The 14,846-nt window shown below is 39.0% G+C and overlaps 1 protein-coding gene across 1 annotated transcript in view; it reads left to right on the top strand. All coding sequences in view use genetic code 11, as the record gives it.

Moving 5' to 3' along the window:
- Window positions 1–5,037: 5,037 nt before the first annotated feature.
- EGR_07865 (hypothetical protein) overlaps window positions 5,038–14,846 on the top strand; it is a gene marked incomplete at both ends in the record, with an annotated part of 19,474 nt that continues 9,665 nt past the window's right edge. Inside the window, 11 exons of the mRNA XM_024497114.1 lie at window positions 5,038–5,275; window positions 5,978–6,235; window positions 6,976–7,242; window positions 7,608–7,826; window positions 8,014–8,256; window positions 8,326–8,589; window positions 8,827–9,423; window positions 10,595–10,864; window positions 10,944–11,231; window positions 12,621–12,842; window positions 13,236–13,532. Of these exons, the coding sequence (XP_024348451.1) occupies window positions 5,038–5,275; window positions 5,978–6,235; window positions 6,976–7,242; window positions 7,608–7,826; window positions 8,014–8,256; window positions 8,326–8,589; window positions 8,827–9,423; window positions 10,595–10,864; window positions 10,944–11,231; window positions 12,621–12,842; window positions 13,236–13,532 (3,163 nt within the window). The remainder of the gene's footprint in view (window positions 5,276–5,977; window positions 6,236–6,975; window positions 7,243–7,607; window positions 7,827–8,013; window positions 8,257–8,325; window positions 8,590–8,826; window positions 9,424–10,594; window positions 10,865–10,943; window positions 11,232–12,620; window positions 12,843–13,235; window positions 13,533–14,846) is intronic.

Below are 14,846 nucleotides of genomic sequence, written 5' to 3'. Positions count from 1 at the left end.
TACCAAAAAACCGCAAATTTCCACTTTTTATGAATTGTGAATAATTTGAGCTGCTCAAAACTGTCGAATGCCAATAGCGATATGAACCGACGCATATGTGACAGCAATCATTGTTTAGTATAAAAAAGCTAGTCACATCGTATGATACCAGGAGACTAAAAAGTGTGCATGTGGTTTACAGTGTACTTTGTTGGTGTAACTTCAAACTTACGTGCAATCGTTTACTCTTTTATACATCTCTCCGCCGATGCAACAAACTTTGTTATGCTCTTTATTCGCTTACCTTGGGCTTGATTCCACCTTCATTATAACACGAAAGTTATGCCAGACGGATTGAAGTGATTCTTGCTTGTCAGCATCCTTAAATAAGAGCTACACGGTTCCTGTCCACAAAAGCTAGTTTGGTGTTAGATTTAGTACATAATGATCCTGAAAGATGTGGCGATAAGACATCACTGGCAAGTATTTTAACACCTGACCTTGATGAGAATTTTATGCTAAAATAATTAAATACAAACAAGCTAAGGAAATTGTTATAAACCCTAGCATGAACGATGAGATAAAATCCTGTCTGTACCCCTGTCGTCTAAGAGTGGGATATCTTGCTGAAAGATTAGAAAATGAGTTCTCATGTTGTTCATCAAGACTATCACTTTTTCTGTACCCTGTTACTTTACTCTGCAAAAATGTGACGTTGGAAAGCAACTGTTTGAGCAGGCTGATTATTTGCTCTAGGGTAGGTATTGAATTTTGCAATTCTTAGACAATTCACTCACTGCTCCACTCCACACTGCCAATGTACCAATTCATCCCTACAAGTCTGCTTTGTGCGCTTGTGTGCATAGAAAATTGCCAAAAAAGATTTGATTAAAATTTCTTTACCAAAGAACAAACAAAAGCTACCCCCATGATCTGCCTACTCAGTAGGGGAAACCCGGAGCAAATGCATAAAGACGTTGATCTAAGAGGCAGCAATTTATGAAGAAGCTTCTCTTCTTTATGAGACCTTACAGAACCCGTAGAGGCGCAGATGATTCATGAGAAGATCGACACATTAGGGTGGAAGTGAGCAAATGGGAGGAAGAGGGAGAGAGATGTTGGCTCATTATCTTGATGATATGCCTTTAGGTGACGACTATCGCCTATTCTTGTCACCAGCGTTGGGCACGCACTTGCGGCAAGAAACTGGCAGTTGGCAAATGGGAACAAATTGGGTGGAGGCAGAGATAGCTGCAGGTAGCCGCTTTTACTTCCAGATGCAAAGCCTTTTTCAAGATGATCTTCTCAAGCTTGCATGTAGTCGGTAAAGGCCTGTGATTTGTGCTGTTTATTTATAATTCTTTTAACCCATTGAAACTTACATCAAATCTTGTGCAAAAATCGAGATTTTTTTTGAGAAGAATTATGAGAAACAAGTAATTTAAAGGATCTACATGCCTTCATGTCTACTTTTAAAAAACCAGATACGTAATTTTTTGTTTCGATGTTTTCAGTTTTCGCGATAATCCCAAATACTAGGTTTCAGGTTGGTCTGCGCAGGTAGACGAACCATTTTTGCACACAAACATCCCTATGGTTTTCTTATGTGCTAAATTAAAATTCATGCTTTGTTCCTGGACCTCACCTGACTCAATCGTCTTCATTGAAGCCTTTTCCTTTACGCCAAATATTTTATTAATTTAAGCTCCTACTGTAAAGCATTGACAGGCCTCGAGCAGTAAAGACAGTGAATGTCTAAAGTGCTATTACCCAAGAAGACTCAACTCTGGCTCTGTTGATGTCGACAAGATGTCTGACTGAGGTTAGAAGCAATGTGCGGTGATTCCTGACTCATGAGTGCCTCGTGTGGCTCTGAATGTGTTGAGAGATCTGACAAGGTATGGTGATTACCGTAGTCGCCGAGACAGAAGCAGAAAAGAAGAGAGGGTGGCCAAAGGACTGATGATTGTTTTAATTTAACACACGGGTCTCTCTGGTCTCAGTAATTCTGCTTTGGTTAAACACTGAAAAGAATATTAAAAATGATGGTTTGTTCCAACGGTTCTTATAATCATTTACACTGAGGTTTTGCTCCGTCGTCACAAGGAAGCGACAATGAATAAGTTCTCTTACTAATGCAAATAAAAATGAAATTGCAGCGAATTTAAAAGCTATGGCATTGCACGAGATTAAATTAAAATGCTGTAGTGATTTGATTTGTCTTCTACCCCAGATAACAAAGCACTTTGCTCTCAAGCATGTTAAGTGTGGATGCCACAATCGTGGCAGATCGCTTTCAATGCGTCGTTGTCTTTTGCATTTTCCCCCTTATGTAAATGGCTACTCGGCTTAACCGGAATATTCTGGCTCATTTGCTCTAATTCAACCCAAAAATAAGCTCTCTATTTTGATTGTACAGGCCGAAAAGCAAGCATGCTATAAATTCTGTGCTTGATTCAGCAAATCTTATAGGGAATATTGAGGGTATCATTGCGTTGCATGGCATTTCTTAGCCTTTATGAAGATATTCCTAACGCAGGGATTGGCACTTCAAACAGCGGATGTAGGGTAGTTAAGGTCAAAATGTCCAAAGATTATAGTGTGTACCCACAAGAACAGTTGTGGGTACAATATCATTTACCTAGAGTGGACAAAAGGGTTACAGATGCTGCTTATGATGATCCCATGAATGCTGGTTGATACTAATAGCCAATAAGTAAGCAACCTTCCTGATGCTAGTACATCTAATTTATTTTATAACTATTCTAATTGTCGTTTCAATTTCAAACTGCATGACTTAACTTCCTAGTTACACTATTGAGTTGGGTGGATTTATGTCATAAAGTAGTGCGTTAAACTACTTTTCCCTTCGACATCACCTCAAAATATATATACGGAATAATGCAGAGCATAATCCAGGTTAATAAAACTAGATTTATCATGAACATCAAGGTTATTTAAAAATAAGCGTATGCGCAAGGACTGGAATGAGGTATCATTGTAATATTTCGGTTCTTTGCTTAACTCTCGATTTTGAAAAAGGAACACTTTTTGTAATGGGCATTGTACCCTCCACGGGTAGGCTGGCCTCTGAGCCATTTCAGTGGTCCCTTGCCCTGCTATATGTCAAATATATGCATATATTCTATCGTCTTCAGGAAAATCTCGGAGCGCTACATTGGTGGCAGTGGACAGCGGACCCAATTCCGAAAGACACATATCCTGATTTTTACTGTTGTGTGATAAATCTTAGCGAGGCGAAAGCAGTACATACGCTACGGATCGGGAATATAGAGACGACCTAAATCCGAAAAGCTGAGAATGACGTCAACCTGTGCAGCCTCATATTCCACAGGAAAGCTATTAACAACGGAAGCAATATTTGCGGTGAGATTTTTGGGAAAATTTCGTTGCGAAATCTTTCCACCACACCTGCAAAAAATATGTTGATGAGGTGAATAAGCAACATCTCTTTCACTTCTCTACTAGCTGGATAGAACCCAGCTAGATGTGGCCGGCCAGCGTTGAAGTTAAAACAAAGTGACAAGGAGGAACGGGCGCAAAACCCATATCCTACAAACTATGTTAAATCTCGTCCTTCATTACCTTAATCTTCTTTTGAACCAGTGCTCCCACGTCTAGCTATGGACATGAGTGATAACCAGGACAATTTTCGTGCTCGAATCCACTTTCCATGCATTTCGAAACTGCAGATTTAGTTGAATTACCACGAGGGATCAGTGACGTTGAGGTCAACTATCTCCTCATTTGTATGGATATTTGATGATTGACAGGACTGGCTCTTGGATATTTTCTCACAGCACTGATTGAGTTGTGGTGGCTGGCGAGGGAGGTTGACCAAGGGTAGCGTCGAAACAATAATAAAATCGGCTCTAATAAAGGACCATTTCGTGTCTCGGCCCTTGTACTTTCGGCCAGTGGACTGGCTTCTAAACCATCCTAGTAGTCCCAGCTCCTTCTGTACATTAAATACACACATTCTGCCCGAGAATCATGTCTACTTTGGCCCTTAAGAAAGTCTGTGAGGCTAATTTGTACTATCCTACGTTGTGGTGTCAAATGAACCATTGATTACTACTTCAAACGCTTCTCAAACAAAGGCGCAAAAGCTTTTTTGACAAATTAAACTGAACTGTTGAGTTGGTATCTCAATATTGGTAGAGCCTAGATAGTACTACTTGGAAGCATACCAAACCCGAAATTAGTGGCTGCATACAGTAAAATAGGTCGTGGTACAACATTTGGCGGGGTTTTTAATTACATAATGCAATGCAATTTATCTAAATTTAAAAAAACATAATTGGATAAGATGGAATGTTAGATTTATTAATAACTAAGATAATGAGGCAATGGGGACAAACTTTACGAAAAATAAAATATTTTCGCAAAAGTCTTACAGCAATGACAATACATTGAAAAGGAGCCAAACGGGATAGAGCAAATAAGAATTAATCACTTTACCTCCTAATGGATGCAGAGGCGAAATAAAACAAATTTATAAAAACAGGATAACCGAAACCAATTTCTTTCGTATGGCATGTTAAGAGAAAGTAACGTACTAGTGGATTTGTAATTAAAATCTGTTACTAGGTCCAAACAGTAATGAAAGCGAATGCACGTCTTTTAATCATAGGCGGTTTGTGGACACCGGCGTATTTATGGTCTTAGCATTTCAATCGTAGGTATCAGGTTTTTTTAACCTTTTTTAAGCTAAATCGCCTGATTTTCAAAAATATCTTATGAGACTAAGTTTAAGGCTTGTATAAGGACATCGTTATCGTTGTTTAAATTTCCCCATTTTGTTTACTTTAGTACCCGTTATTTCAAATAATCTCTTTATGATATATTTATTGAATTTTCATGTATAATGAACCGTTTATGCACAGATTGTCTGCCAGATTTCTATTACATCTTATAGTAGCAGTTAAACTTGTTTTCAACAGCAATTTTAAAGTGATCGTATGTTTTAGATTAACACAGAAAATACAAATAAGATTTAATCCAGCTGGCTAAACCCATTTGTCTCAACCTGTGCCAATGTCGCCTGTGCAGCATGTTACAAAGCATTGCGTAGATAACCTGGTTATTCTTCTACTCCTTGGTCCCACCTGCTGCTATTTGCAGAATGATCTGAGTCGTATATATGTGTATAAGTATCTCATGGATGAAATGCCACAGAATTACATTTGTGAGGGTGTTCGTAAATTAGCGGAAGTAGAACATGAAATTGTGCATTGTGTGGTCAGTGGTATTCGTCAAACCATTTCCGTTGTAGGTAGGTGATTTTCCCTTTCAACCAACGCAATTTCTGCTATCTTTGGGGATGCTACTTAAATACAATTAGTAAATCTAATCCCATTTCTCCAGTAAAGTGTCAAGTGCTATCCTGACTCGCAATAAAATGTGGGGGCTGACTGCAAATAGCGTATTTGCTTATTTGCTCTAAAGTACTCAGTAAAAGTGACAGCTACAGGTTGGTGATGTTATTTTCCGAGTTTGACACAAATTGTCGGTGGCGGTTCCTAAGAAGTGAGACGAATATAGATGTCTCCAAAAGCAGATAAGATACGCTTTCAGGGCTCTTTCAGGTTACTTATTACTAAGCATCTGCAACTGCGGGATTGTAGCAGTAGCTTTAAACCTTTGTAGAAAAACTGGTAAATCGGCACAATTCATTCTCTTCAAAGGAGTTTAGAGGCTGCTTCTTACTTCAAAGTCCTAAAATATGAAAAACCGTAAGGAGAGCATAGTTTTAAGACTGCTGTGGCTAGCGATTAAGGAGAGAAGAATGCCATGGCCTCAGGAGTCTAAGTTAGATTCAAAGTAACTATGTCAGTGGAGGAAGAAATATAGGTTTGTAGAAAGTCATCTTAAGCTTAGAGAAACAATTCATCTGGTAAAGTTTGCTTTTTCTCTGTTCTTATTATAGCAATAATTGCAGCCTAGCGATGTTATTCATAGAAATGGCACTTTTTAGATCCCAAAGATATAGATATAGTGTGGAGTCCAAGGGCAGAGGCCTTCTCTTCACAGAGGGAAGGTAGCATACGATTCTTCCTTGAGCTAAAGGGGAAGGCGCATCCTTATACATGGCTAAAAATCCGCCCTGCTGAAAAATTTGGAGAGAAAAGTCCTCAAATTCAGAAGAAAAACATCACATGGAAGGCAGGCATCGGGGGCTGCTTCCGGTACTACATAGTCTCACCCTTCAAGGCGATCGCCTTCACGCTTAAAAGTAAGTCATTTTAATGGGTTATTAATTGGTTAAATAGATTTAGAATCGTATCAGGAAATGCCGCGTTTTTAAGAGATAGAATTAGTTGAAACCTAGATTTAGGAGTTAAATAAGAGGCTAAAACCGAATTTTTATTCCACAGAGTACCTCACTGCTATATGTAGCCATTTGCTGTGGCTGAACAGCGTAGTTCAAGGGTTTCTACAGCAATTGAGATGACACCAGAAAAATATAGAAAAATTATGTTTTCATTAATCAGCCACTTAAAGCCCTCAAAACCGTTGTTACTGGCTGCTGGAAAAGCCATTATGATTTATTGCAAAAGACTTGTTCCAAAACGTTCGTTGTTTTGAGATTTAGCAATGATGGATCAGTAAAACTAAAATAATTTACTAATGACCTCATAATATCCCCCAAACCCGTCAAATGATTTCAGTACGTTGATGTTAGAATGACCTTTTGGAGCTTTTCTCTAATAAAAAGTAAATGAAAGTGTGTATGCACAAAATTAAGACAATTTGCAATAAATTTTAATTGTGAGTGGTGTGGAAATTTTGCAACCAAGTGCTTTCATGCCAATTCGATTTTAAACTAAAAAAATAGAAGGTTTTAAATCGGGACACTTAAAGCTACATAGTTAGTCTTCATTTTCTTCTAATGCACAAGGCATTTGCATGCTTCTATAGACGTGTTCATCTGCTCGCCAAAATGCAAGTAAAATTGCGTTATTTCCTTCTTAGTAACAAAGGACTTCAACTGGTATCCAGACAACGAATATGCTGTGGATACCGGATCGGCTGAAATCGTTCGCTACATTCAGACGCAGACAGGGACGAAACTCAAATTACAACGGTGTCAAATGTGCAGTGGTCGAAATGGTGTAACCATTCTTCAAAACTACTATGTCAGATTTACTGCCAGGTCATCGCTAGCGAAGGATAGGATAGAATGCTACGTAGAATACGAGGGAAATTCCACCTACTTCAGTACTCCAGTTTCCATCATAAGTTAATATGATTTTCATTCGTTCATGTCATTTTGTGTGGTCTTGCGTGCTCTTCACCAAGTTTTGATTAAAAGTTTGATTCCAAGCTTCCAGATTATTCAAGTTTGAGTGTTCTCCAGCCGAAAATATATAGAAAAATAACTATTATATTCCAAATCTTCTATTTTTATGAAATTATCTGCACAGAAACTAAGAATGCAATCCTCTTTGGACCATAAACATTATGAATCTATTTTAGCTTCGTCACCTTGTTTTGTTAAATACGGTTTTGTACAATCATTTATAATCAACTGATAAGGAACTTATATCGCACACACGTGATGCTGGTAGCACCGTTAATAATTGTGTAAGCACTTTATTTTATAGGGACAAACAAACTGTTTTACTACCCACTTTTTGACTCGGTATACATGAAAAATGCTTCAAAGTTTCCACCAAAACTCGACACCTTGACCGATCCAAGGGCCTGCAAAGTGGAGTCAAAGACATTGGTTTCGTCCACAAATTCGCTCTTGAACGGTGTACCCGGCCGTTACAACGTTACATGTGGAGATGACGAGTTTTCCCAAAGTGTACTTATACTTAGTACGTTTGTTTCAATTTTTGCACTCAATCGACAGCAATCTTTGCCGTCATGGAGTGTAATCAATCAAAATGAATCTGAATTGAAAAAGGTAGCATGATTAAAACCTGTGTTAAACTGCATCTCTAAGTGACAAATCGGACTATTTTATGGGCATATTTTCTGGGCAATTTAAATTTGCTTTAATAGGCTCAAGAATATTTGAAATATTCTATCAAAAAAAGACCATTCCTCTCGTCGTGAAGCTCGATGATTCGACATTGCAAATGTCGGATATGGATAGATATGGCTGTTTCTGGGTAACTCTATCCGAGATGGGAGAGGTGGTTCTCAATAAAAGGATTGATTCTTCCATTAGAATCGTCACCATACAGTGTGCTGCGTTTGTTGGTCCAATTGCAGTCAGAGCAACTCTCTACCACCTCCTAACCTGTGAGTCTTTTAGCCCTGCATAAACGCTGCCTACAAAGAAGTTATGGAAATAGCAATAACTTTTTTTAGTGCCCACCGCGATCAAAATACAATTGCTGTATAATCGTGGGTATTACCTTCTCGGGGAGCACATGGATGACATCGAGGTGCGGGCATCTGTCGGTCTAATTGAAATCCCTTCTCATGATATCCACTGCAGGGGGAAAATTACTTTTAAAAGTCCCTTTCTCAAAATAAGCAGTTACACAAAGGAGGGAACAGCTGAAGTTTCGTGCTTTGCCAAATACAAGGAACAAAAGGGCAAAGAAAAACACTTCAGGCTTCATTTCCTTGGTAGGATGATTAATTTGATGTTTTGAATTATGATATTCCAGTCACATAGTAGTGGCTGAAACTAATGGCTTAACTTGCAAATTACACAAAAATAAGGAGAAATTATTAACAATTTTTGAAAAAGGAAATAAAGATTTAAATGAGGCTAGTGGCATAGTGGTAGAGATTAAAGTAGTTAAGAGATAAGAATGTTTTATGACGTTCTTGTAAAATGTCTCTCGAATACTTTTCTTAAAGCCCAAGCAAATTTTCGTCTCTTCACTGCCAAGTTGAACTATATGTACATTGTAAGAGCATCCTACTCCCAAAAACCTAACGAAACGTGGATAAATGCCGATCCAGCTCAACTAGCTCCACAAATTTGCAACGTCCATTGCATTAGCATCCACGAGGATGGACCAAGTTTCAATGATACCATCAGGATCGATGAAATTAAGAGAGAATTCGAGGTATTCGACTGCTACTGCACCCGTACCTACAAAATGATGCTAATTAGGCGCAAGGCCGAATTCTACTTTCTTCTAAAACGAGGTCTCATGCTGCGAGGCTGGCAGACTTCATATGAAGAGGCTTGCATAGTAGATACCCAAAGCGAGATCGGTCTTGTGCCTGATGACTTTTACAGTAAAGTGGTTCCAGTGCTGAAGTATCGTCAGATGAAGGGCGAATGTCCCAGCTTGAAATGTGAATATGTTACCGAAGATCTGAATAAGTACTCATTGCTCTACTGGAATTGGCATACGAAGGCGGTAGAATTCTACAGTGCGGTACCTTATAAACGCAAATTATCATACCTTGATTGCTACGACCTTCAAGTAGAAGTGCTAAATTTCAGTAAGAATAAGCATTTCTTTTGACATTCATTACACTCAAAATACTTTGATTTCCTTCATGCATTAAGTGCTATAGAGTGGCTTTGGCAGCTGTTAAAATTTTTCTTGAAGTTCTAAGCAGATCGCAGAAAGAGACACGTTTATGTATTAGGCGCATTAATGCAAAGCACCTTCGGGACGGACAGATTCATCAGTACAACAGAAGGATTCTAGCACAGACTGCTTCGCCTTATCATTACTAGAGAAACACACACCTCTGCTAACTTTCATTTCTCCCATGCTTTTATTCACATCTCACCAAAGTGGCCTTACCGGGTTCGCTACACCTATCAATACTAATCCCACAATCCTCCTTCTTATTGTCACTGCGCTTCTTCAGCTAGAGGCCAATCAACTGCTTCAACTCCCAATGCTGCCCATTGGAAAAATTCAAAAAAATATCTAGTGCGAACCAGTCTTATTAAATCACTGAAAACCGTGTTCACGAAGAAGGGTTTTGTGTCTTGTTGCGCTGTCCTGTGATGTGTTATGGTGTGGTGTTGATAATTCCTGCAGAAGGATTCGTTCCTCGGGATACTATGCCACAAGACAGGTCATAAAACATGTCAGGCGTCGAGGACGTGACAGGCAATTCACGACTTACGGTCTACTAGGTAGCTAAAGCGTTCAGAGGATTGCTAGCTCTGACAATAATACAGACACTGCTGCAGCTGGTGTTGATAATGCTGATTAGCGCAGTGGCGGTGGTGGTGGTCTGAGATAAATCACGGCCACAGTCCTTGCCGCTATTTAGATGCAGTGAGAAGCTGCTTTCATTAATACACTCCGTTCTACTTTCTACGAGCACTATTATTGCACGTGTACACGGCCATTTTTCCTATTTCTTGTCCATATTAATGGTGTCTGAACCAAAACACACGTTACTCGCAATAGTTTAGATTATCGTCACGACAGCATTTCTTTCTAATCCTACCTGTAATATTAGTCCCGCCTTGCTTAAATGTCTTCTTAAATCCATGTTTTTCTTTGCCAAATGTCGAAAGAATTTCAGCATATTTCATTCATTTCATAAACTGACCCATAGTTTGATGTCCGGATACTACTTACTTAACTAAAGCATTTGATTTTCCTTAGAGATTTTGCACATTCTTAGGCTTAATTTCTATTTACAGACATCTTAACCTATCCTGAAATGATTGAACCTTCTCACAATGTCATTATTCCGGAAATTCAGCAGGATCTGTGGGTTTATATGAAAGATCGCAAAGGCCTGCAAATGCCTGTCTACCGTTGTTTCTTCATGGAGATGATAAACCTGGGCACAGAGCCTGGACACGTAACCCTTCGGAGTTACTTTACGGAGTCCTTTCAAACCAGGCTATATTGTGAAAGGGTTATGAATGGCGATCCCGTAGATATACCTTTTAACTTTATCATTTACCGTAAGTAGAGGGTTGGTCCAAAACATTTAGTCTCTTATCCCATCAAAAGCATATTTTTATAAACTTCATACTGTTTTAGCTTTAAACAAATTAAAAGTTACGATCAAACCGGAGATAGAGAGAATTTTTGTGGGTAAACGCTACAAATTCACCTGCACCAGCAGTCGACCAGAGTTGTTACAAGCGTATGGCTCGATTTCGATGAAAATTTATGAAGACGAAATGGTCATAGCCGAAACGAATAGCATGTCAATAAATTTGAAACCGAGCGGAGGGAATAAACTCCCTCACATCTACTCAATTCGATGCCTCTTACGCACTGCATCGCACTACGGCGAGCTGAGCAGAAGAGATGTTACCGCGTATGGTAAGGCGTGATTTACCAGGCACAGATCACTAAAAGAATTGTCTCGTAATGTAAAGGATAGGATAAAACAAGAGTAAAAACTGTCGTATGAAGAATTAACACAATATATGTTAGCCAAATCTCCTTTAAGATCATTGAAACAGTTTCAGTATGATCAGGTAGATCGTGTTTCTTTTGATTTAAAGTGCAATCAGCAGTTATGGAGGTGAAGTATCCAACCAAAGTCAATTGCTCTCTGTTTTGTTGCTTTTTCGTTAAATTCCATCAATGTGAAAGAGAACTGTGAATTCCGAATTTGCGAAGGAGATATATTGAAGAAGAAATCCATCAAGTACCTAGAAAACTTCACTGTCTTTCGGTATTATCTTGCTGCAATATCTTGTGATTTGTGGAGGATCATCAAATTTCGGCAACTGTTTATAGGCAATATCAAGTGTGGATATGTATCAGTCTACCATCTTTGTCCCCCTCTGTGCTCTAGACGATCTTGCTTGCATGTTGCACCATTATATTATATAATGCTGATAGAACTCAAAGGGTGCTATTTTAAGCCCTCCTGCTTTGCGAGCTTAGTATACTTCAGCATTCCAAGAGGGTGGAGTATGCGGTAGCAGAAAGTACTTCCCCAAAAATGGTGCATCACTCCAAGAATAACGTGCTGTAAACATGAATACCCTAAGTGTCTGATAGTAACAAAGGTTTGCGAGCAGCTGTTCATTAAAATAAGTGACAGTTAACATGTAACCAATACTTTCTAGCAAAGTGGTATATGACGAAACCGTTCGTTTGTACGCTCATCAACCGGGAGTAAAGTCATACTGGAGGCGTTCACACAACTGGCTCCCGCCTCCCTGCAGTTGTGCACAAAGCCTATCAGTGTGTTTTTCACTTCTTCCTTTCATCTCATTTCAAAAGCCAAGCTTCTTTGTTTCTTTGCACGCTAATCGACAAACTGGCTTACTGAATGACTAGCGCAAGTCACTTTATCCCCAATTGTTCATGTTTCCTAGGTGTATGTGGTACACTGAAGACGTAATCGACCACTTATTGAAGACCAAAAATTACACAGGGGATTCACAAGCCAAACATAATTTTACTTGCATTAGCATTAGATAGTCGATAGTAGAATTAGATTGACGAGTGAACTAAAAATGAGTTGCGGAAGAAGGTGCCACACACTGGGCATTTGTTCCTATCGATGGCGTCTCCTAAAAAATTTGGGATAAATTATAATTTGTACTGATGTTGTTTTAATAAGCCAGGTTTTTCGCAACGTTTTATGGAAAACATACTTAAGGAACGCATTTGGTCATCCTACACCCTTAGGCGTTAGGAGCTTAATTGCATCTTAGTGGAATTAAAGGTGGTCTATTTAAACTTCGATTAAAGGACTGCGGCTGCTGGTTCCAAAATTGAAGTCAATACACAGAAAAGCCTACTTCCATAACGGCGACGACGAGGTTAATTCTCGTTACATATTCACTAATGAGAAATTGGAGCTGATGAAGGAACTTACAGCTTCGGAGAATTCTACTAGCACTGGTGTCAAAATAAACGTATTTTATCAATCAAAACAATTATTTTCGCACAGGGAAATAATCCCAACAATAGGTAAGTACAGCTACAGATTAGGACTTTAACTGCACATTGACTTAGATGGTAAAATAAAATTTAAGACGAGTATAAACGATTTGCCTCATAGGCAGTTTCGCAAAATTTATTTAAACTAATGCTACCTACTATTTATTGTATGAGCAGATAAAACACGTTATCGGATGACACAAATTCACAATGTGTAGACAAATAAAATTAACTTTGCATAATGGGCATTTGCTCAGGGTGCGTTTGGCAGAAATGGGTATGATTTAATAAGGAAGCTAAAGGAGCGAATACGGGGAATTTCAAAGTAACGCTGGGCACATTTATATATGGTTGAGGTAGTAGTCCCTACATGCATTGAACTTGAAATGACCCTAAAAATAGATCAAAATTTTTTATGCATAGACATTAAAGAAGTCAAGCTACAAATTGAAGGCGCCAAAAAAGTACACGTGCTGGCTAATCGGCATTCAGAAGAATTTATAATGTGCCGTGTTAGTGGTGCTGAACCACTGAGTGCAGATGAATTGCAGGTGAAGTGGAGTTTTAGCAAGATTCGTTACCACCCGGCACCCCCATTGATAGAGGGAGCTAAGATTATCCTGAATGACAAAGTTGGTGAGGGGACCTTCTGTGTAATCTGCACCATACCTCTACTACGGTCCAGCACTCCCATAAATGAGACGTGCTTCATAGTGATACGTAAGTTTCTATCGTTATTAATTTCACGGTTAGCTGAAGACCTACACCTTCAATATAATTGTCAGTTTATTTATTCAGTTTCTAAATATATGGGCAGAAATGGTCAAAGGCAATTTTTACTTGTCACTTTCATTTCTTATATGAAGCTACTGAGGTATACTGACACTCTTGAGGTCAGAAAGTATGTAAACGAGTTCGAGCACTGGAAACCGCTATTATTTTTGGCCCTGTCCAGTTTTACGTATAACCTAGGCAGATGTAAGTGAAGCACTATTTGACATTTAGCATAAAAATAGCAAATTTTCTTAACTAATCTGGTCCACCTGTGTACTAGAACAACTGTTCATTTGTGCAATTCCGCCATTCAACTGATAATGCGTCTGCAGGACGCACAGGATGTCATACCTTCCACAAAGTGACCATGTTTGCAAGAATGATAATAAAAAGATGGAAGCTACCACAGCCACATTCATCAATGACGTTTGGATACACAGCCTAGGATAGCCTTAAAGATGTTTATACCATTTAATCTCCTTCCCCACTACAGATGAGTAGCTGAATAACCGGTTCACTAGCCGTCAGTCCTACTGACATATCGTGCTGGGTTTGGAATCTTATGGAGATATGACTACACATTCACGGATTCACAGCTAACTGCCTCTTTTAGAAGAAGCTTCAGTCACTACTACATTCTGTTCCATGGTCTGCGCAGGTGTTCTCTGCATGTGGCCACTGGCATAGTCATTGTTTCTTGTCTTCATCTACGTTAGCTGAATTAGAAAACGATATGTGCGCTGCCTACAGTGAATGAAATGATCTCGTCGATTTACAGTGTCCAGTACCGCTACAACAGTATCACTCTTAAGCACATCTGCCGAATTTAACTAGCGATTTACTCTGATTATCCTCGCAGAAAATAATAAATTAGAGTGGGAAAGGTTGCGCCGAATTTCCTTATAGCCTATTTCTTCCAGGTTGTTTTCAATTGTTTTGTGACGTGACTGCAGCCTTTCCACTGGAAAATCATTCATCCATCATGCTAGTACAAACATTTTTAAGATTTCCAACTCACACATGGAAGATCCTGCGAGAGAGACTATTGCACCTATCTGCAGCACGTACAGGAACTTAAGCTTTTATTTCACCAAATGGAAGACATGCTAAAGCGAATTGCTAAGTGCACCAAAAATGCCTACATTTCCCCTTCAACTCACAACATTCTTGCTTTGCCAAATTTTTTGGGAGTATATATTTACCAGATCGGAATAGCCAAACAGTACGCTCAAATAAGAACTGTCATTGCTCTTCACAGCT

Source organism: Echinococcus granulosus (assembly GCF_000524195.1).
Source record: "Echinococcus granulosus chromosome Unknown EG_S00089, whole genome shotgun sequence".
In the NCBI taxonomy this organism is placed as follows: Eukaryota; Metazoa; Platyhelminthes; class Cestoda; order Cyclophyllidea; family Taeniidae; genus Echinococcus; species Echinococcus granulosus.
The sequence above is the reverse complement of the archived record's forward strand: the minus strand, read 5'-3'. Positions and strand labels throughout refer to the sequence as shown.